Genomic DNA, 6537 nt, shown 5'->3' with positions numbered 1-6537 from the left:
TTTTTAAAGTTATTTTCTATGTGTCTGAAAAATTTGGTTTTTAGTTGATACTAAACTCTTGTTCATAAATAATTTTTGATTAGTCCGGGAGATTGAAATAAAAGGCTAGTAATCTCACTATTAGCAGATTTCTTATTTTCAAGTTAATACCTCCAAAATCACCTGTGATTTCCCAGTAGGCTGTTAAAATGAGTCACCTGGTATCTACAAAGTAGTGCTCTGCCTACTGTGTTTTAACAAATGTTTAACTTGATTATGTAAATAACCAATTAATTTATAAATAGTCTCTTTAAGGGGCTACCTAAATAAAATGCACATACTTCATTAAAAACAAAACATATACTCTCAAATCTTTATCATACTATTACAGTTTTTAATGTATGAAATCTGAAACAATTCAGATTTATCACTGACAAAGAGGTAAATACATACCTTACATCAATTTCTTAGGTTAACGTTATGGCTAAACTCACTTTAAAATTCAGGGTTCTAAGTGACTAGGGAGTCCTCTGTACCTTGAACAGCCTTCCCTCCCAATGAGATGAGTCCCTACTAAAACAACCTGTGCTGATACCATCATATTTATCACATTTTAATTATCAGTCTCCCATTAGATTGGGGATTCCTTTAGGGCAGAGACTGTCTTGAAATAGGTACCAAATTATTTGTCAAATGAGTAGTGAACAACACTTAAATGGTATGCATTTAGCCATAAAATAACCTACAAATAATCTATAATCTGATTTAAAATCCTCCAATTTAAACAGATTTATACCAAGGCTTTGATTTAGCTTGTACTAAATAACTTCTAAAATTTGTAGGTTTGAGGCATTTTATTATAAAAAGCTGGTATGCATAAGTGAATAAGAACTTAAAGTCATCATACATTTACTTCATTTTTTAGCTTGACCTTCTAGTAAATCTTTAGCTTCATTGATTTTGGCTGCTATATAAGGAGATCCTCCTATAGAAAGAAAGAAGAAAGGAATAGTTATAACATTGGATTCTCCAATTTCTGCCTGGTGAAAAGCTATTACCTTGTTTCAAGAACTCCTCTGTTTATCTAAGATGAAATGAGCAGAAATGAAATTTTAATTTTTTAAAAAAATAGCTATGACACTGGAACCGGATGACTAAAAACAGTTAATGTATTTGATCAATGGGAAATGATGTATTCCAATGAGGGAGATTTATACACACACAAAATGGCACCTTTTGAAAAAGCTTAAACAGGAATGAGATTTAAAAAAATTCTCATGTGACTTTGAAATAGTGTTAAGTTACCTTTTTCATAAATGAACACTGATTTATCATATTGTGTTATTATAAAATCATGAAATTGTCAAAAGGCTTCTGAGCTTTGTTAGAAGACCCCACTCTAGTTTCTTTGCCAGTTATCAATAGTCCCTTCATGTATCACCTACAGCTGCTTTCCTACTAAACTGGAGCTGTGATTTCAGTGAGTCTCAAAAAAGTGTGGCCCCAAACCAGCAAGCAATCAGTAAGCTTAGTTAAGATGCAAATATATGGGTTGCATCCTAGACCTAAGGAATCAGAAGCTCTCTGGTGTGTGCTTAGTCATTCAGTCATGTCTGACTGTGATCCCATGGACTGTAGCCCTCCAGGCCCCTCTGTCCATGGGGATTCTCCAGGCAAGAATGTAGTTAATACCAGCTAAGTTTTGTGAAAGATGTTATGCAGTCAAATACCATTTACCACCCCACTGAAGCCAAAACTCTCTTAATGAGACCTCTCACATGAAAGTAAAAGGACTTAAAAACTGATTCATGGATTTTGTGGTCTATATTTTGGTATTCCATTTGATCTTTCAACAGAGCCTTAGGCTGCTTAGAAGTGTATCAGAAACTAATAAGTACATCCTATAATTCTCTAACTAGATAACCACTAGTTTAAAAAGTCTGTATGTGAGATAAACAAGACCAACAACAACCAAAAAAAAAGTCTAAATGGATAGAGGGGGAAAAGTTTTTCGTAGTTTGATTAACTGAAATTCAACATTTTCCTTAAGAATGTAGACACCCCTCACACCCCACCCCAAAAAGTAATTAGCAGTATTTAAGACACATAACAACTGCTGGTCTCAAAACATGGTTAATGCTTATCACTACTTCCAAATGACAGTAGTTACTAGATCTGTTTATTAGTCTATAAGTAAATTTCCCACTCTATTTATTCTTTTAAGATACCAAAACAGCAAGTAGACCCAGCTTGGGAGACAATGCTCACAAACAAATTGAAGCATTTTCCTTACAACAGCCAAGATTTAGCTATAAAATTATCCCATTAACAATTAGTCACCCCAACAAAATGTGTTAGCAACTGTAATGATACTTACCCTTGTCTGGGTGATTTAAAAGCATAATTCGTCGATGAGCATCTCTTATTTTGGCTTTATTGGCAGTAGGGCTAATTTAAAAAAGGAAAAGGTATTGTTTACTTCAGACTAGTGCTGGGTCATATTAAAAAACTATAAAGGTTAAGTGGAAAATTGAGAAACTGGATTAAGTATGAAAAGCTACCTAGGAGCCTCTTCTCTAACACAAGGAAGATGACTATTCTGAATCACAGAACTTAACAGAGCTCCTTAGAAAAATAAGGTATTCTCAAAAATTGAGTTGAACTTGAAACTATTTATTACAACAATCCCGTTATTGGAAAGCATGTTTAAGTATCTGGAAATGAAAGAATTTTCACCACAAAATTTGTCACTCAGTTATAGAGAACAACATTGAGTAATGATTATCTGTTGAAAAAACCTACCTCCAGTGAGTTAAAAAGTACTTCAGTGTCAGTGGGCCTTCTCTTTGGATTTTTGTAGGGAATGTTAAGGTTTAAAAAAATGTATATAATAGATGGAAGTCCCTGGCAGTCCAGTGTTTAAGACTTCCTGCTTCCACTGCAGGGTGCATGGGTTTGATCATTAGTTGGGGAACTTAAGATCCAGCATGCCACACAGTGTGGCCAAAAATAAAAATTAAATAACTCCTAAAAAAAGAGAGAAGGTCTTAAACATTTGCTTATAGCTCTAAATTTGAAAGAAAAATATTAAAAATGTAAAAAATGTTACCTTACACCTAGTATTAATGCTGCTTCCCGTTTAGTCATTTTGGGTTCAAACCCGCCTCTGTAATAGCCACCACTGAAGGCCTGAAAGAGGAAATGAATTTGTAGGAAAAGATTATCAAACTGAAAGTTGCTAAAAAGTGTCTATAAATGTTCACAGAACCAGCAAAAAACTTTTAAGAGTGATTCCTATGGTATTTTAGCTTGTAAGTAGCAACAGGTATTTTAATGATCATTAAACATCCATTTCCAACCTCCCACCCTGACAGACAACCTAAACTGTCAAAGATAACAAGACAAAATAACAATGCCTCAAAGCCAGTTCTTCTGGGAGTGAAGGGAAGATTATTCCAAGCTAGCCATGTTCAAATAAAAACTTGTTCTCAGACTATGACTAAATGTTTTAGAACAAGTGCTTTATAGGATCTGGAGATCTTGTGAGCAAGTTGTTCAAGGATGTTTTGAAGTTCAAGGCAGCTACTAAAACAAGACTTTAAGATAGTATTAAGAAAATCAGGCTATTAGGTCCATTGACCTCGATGTGTCAGAAATCATATTGATAAAGCCTACCATTACCCACTATGTAACTCAATCACAACAATAAAAGGCAATTCTCTACAGAATGTCAAAATCATATTCACTCTGAATTTTGACCACAGAGGGTATTATCACATTCAGTCATACTCCAGAGCCCAACTAACTGCTGTGTTATTCAAGTAAGCTGTTAAGGAGTGCCACAGCCACACAGTAACAATGGGTCACTTCAGATCCCTAGATCCTTCTGTGTGTGTGATGCAGAGGAGATGATGCTGAAGGTAATCACATATGAACAATAAAGTGACATTACATTTCATGATACTAGAACTGTTAACATCCCTTCCCCAAATCCATCATATATAACATTTGATTCTTTAGCCCCATTACAAAGCTCAGAACTTCTAAACCTTTCCCGTGGGAAGCAAGAGAAGGGGTCTAAAGCAATCACTTAGAATGCCATGAATGTCTGGCTCTAGGCTTCATACACAGCAAAGAATTAGCAAAAGTGCTAAATAAGTCTTACAGATTTCGGTAGACTTTGAAAAACTTGTTTTACTTGAGGCTCCATATGCTTCATGGCTTGCAAAGCATAACGACCTAAAAACAAAAGCAACAAAATAATTAAAAAGTCCTCAACGTCTCTTGATGAAAGTGAAAGAGGAGAGTGAAAAAGTTGGCTTAAAGCTCAACATTCAAAAAACTAAGATCATGGTATCTGGTCTCATCACTTCATAGGAAATAGATAGGGAAACAGTGTCAGACTTTATTTTTTTGGGCTCCAAAATCACTGCAGATTGTGACTGCAGCCATGAAATTAAAAGACGCTTACTCCTTGGAAGGAAAGTTATGACCAACCTAGATAGCATATTAAAAAGCAGACTTTTTATTCCTTTGCCAACAAAGGTCCGTCTAGTGAAGGCTATGGTTTTTCCAGTGGTCATGTATGGATGTGAGAGTTGGACTGTGAAGAAAGCTGACCGCCAAAGAATTGATGCTTTTGAACTGTGGTGTTGGAGAAGACTCTTGAGAGTCCCTTAGACTGCAAGGAGATCCAACCAGTCCATCCTAAAGGAGATCAGTCCTGGATGTTCATTGGAAGGACTGATGCTGAAGCTGAAACTCCAGTACTTTGGCCACCTCATGCGAAGAGCTGACTCATTGGAAAAGACCCTGATGCTGGGAGGGATGGGGGCAGGAGGAGAAGGGGACGACAGAGGATGAGATGGCTGGATGCAGAGGATGAGATGGCTGGATGGCATCACCCATTCAATGGACATGAGTTTTGAGGAGACTCCGGGAGTTGGTGATGGACAGGGAGGCCTGGCGTGCTGCGAATCATGGGGTCGCAAAGAGTCCGGCAGAACTGAGCAACTGAACTGAACAACATCTCCTACTTCAGTTCCATCCCCAAACCATGAACAAACCTGCAAATCCTGCAGCAGCAATGGTCAGTCCAACTGCTACCACTGTACTGGCCTGGTAAAGGGAAACAGAATAAGTATTTATTTCTCTCATTCTCACCCTATCCTATCATGCCCATTCTCCTATTTCAACTCACTACAAAATTTATTTCAACGGGAGAAACAACTTTGAGGATGAAAATACTCTGCCCAAGGATCCTGCAAATTTTCCATCCAATGCATTGTAAAGGTAGGGGGCTTTCACTGCAGGGAGGAAAAAAAGCAAGTTGATTTGCTTATTTACTTTTACAACAATGGATGATTTCCCGCCCCTTGAAAATTTCTACTTCACCTCAGGGAAAGTGAAGTCACATTTAAATTCAATCAAGAGGAATGGAAATAAAGTTTCTGCCGGAGAAAGAACTGTTTACTGAGGGTTCCTGTAAATTCTGATTCAACATTAAACGTGAGCTTAACAGAGATGTAGCTTTTCATAGCGCCTTCGGCCAAATATGTATAGGAATCGAGAAGTGTGTCAGTCAGCAAGAGAAAAGGGGGAAGACAGTGCAATGTAGATAAAGGACTGCGAGGAGATGGAGAGGAACAGCAAGTATAATCAAGTGCGTTTCCATTTATCTCCGAGCACTAGGGACGGCAAGCACAAAGGCCCGAGAGCGGTGAGCCAACAGCTTTGTGTCCTAGAGAGGGTGACTCCCCCAGGCGCTACACCCCCAGCTCAGAGTCCCATTAGGCAGACAGCGGCTCCTCTCCTCTCAGGCCTTGAGCTGAGGTTGAGAACTGGGCCTGAAATCGCCCAAGAGGCCGGAAGGCCGAACTCACCATGGCACCTGCTCGGTTCCCCTGCCTCCACCAGGAGCGCGGTTCATCCCAGCCCACCAAGTTTCTGCCTCTATCACAAAACGATTCGTCCACCACCAGCACTTACAAACCACCTAGGCAAGGGCGCCCCAGGAAATACGGCAGTGGCGGCCGTAAACTAAGTCGGAAAACTGTCGTAAAAGTGGGCCTGCGGACGGGAAGGAAAAGGTCGCTCAAGCGGTGGGCGGGTGGAGAACGCGACTTTGGATTGGTTGGTGGATAGGCGGGTCACCTCCTAATTGGGTTCAAAGGTGGGGCTTCTCGGCGTTTGTCCTTCAAGCCTGGCCCCGTTTTGTTCTTTGCTTCTGAGCGTAGAGTATTTGGGAATTCCTACGGGAAGGGTTTTGGTATAGAAGGGCATGAGCAAATACTGTGTAGCTTCATTCTGAACGTTCTTCTTTCTTTACGTCTTAGCACCTCCACTTGGCATTTATTTTGTTTGTAATTGTCAAGAGTAATGAATATCCATATACCTGCCGTTACAATTCCACCATAAAGCCAAATAAATGTAGCGATACAGTATAGCAAAAAGATGTTCTAGAAAATTAAAAGAGCAAACCATATTGTTTCGGGGGTTGTTCTGTGGCATTCTTTTATTTAAAATAATTTTATTTAAATACGTGACTTGACTGGAACT

General features: G+C 38.7%; 1 protein-coding gene across 1 annotated transcript; it reads right to left on the bottom strand.

The window, feature by feature from the left end:
- Positions 1 to 350: 350 nt before the first annotated feature.
- On the bottom strand, positions 351 to 6029 carry DNAJC19 (DnaJ heat shock protein family (Hsp40) member C19). Its single transcript, XM_043473648.1, has 6 exons — positions 5862 to 6029; positions 5046 to 5097; positions 4145 to 4218; positions 3089 to 3168; positions 2357 to 2427; positions 351 to 964 (listed from the first exon to the last, which is right to left on the bottom strand). The coding sequence occupies exons 1-6, from the start codon at positions 5862 to 5864 to the stop codon at positions 894 to 896; spliced, it is 351 nt and encodes a 116-aa protein (XP_043329583.1). The 5' UTR covers positions 5865 to 6029; the 3' UTR covers positions 351 to 893.
- Positions 6030 to 6537: the final 508 nt, after the last annotated feature.

Source organism: Cervus canadensis, chromosome 7, assembly GCF_019320065.1.
Source record: "Cervus canadensis isolate Bull #8, Minnesota chromosome 7, ASM1932006v1, whole genome shotgun sequence".
NCBI classification, from domain to species: Eukaryota; Metazoa; Chordata; class Mammalia; order Artiodactyla; family Cervidae; genus Cervus; species Cervus canadensis.
The sequence above is the reverse complement of the archived record's forward strand: the minus strand, read 5'-3'. Positions and strand labels throughout refer to the sequence as shown.

Bases quoted from the DNA above. Each gene is read 5' to 3' on its own strand.
- DNAJC19 (XM_043473648.1), bottom strand. The intron at 2,428-3,088 runs GTAACATTTTTT...TTTTTAAATTAG, and splicing joins GCATTAATACTAGGTGTAAG to CCCTACTGCCAATAAAGCCA. The intron at 965-2,356 runs GTAAGTATCATT...TTCTTTCTATAG, and splicing joins TTTAAATCACCCAGACAAGG to GAGGATCTCCTTATATAGCA.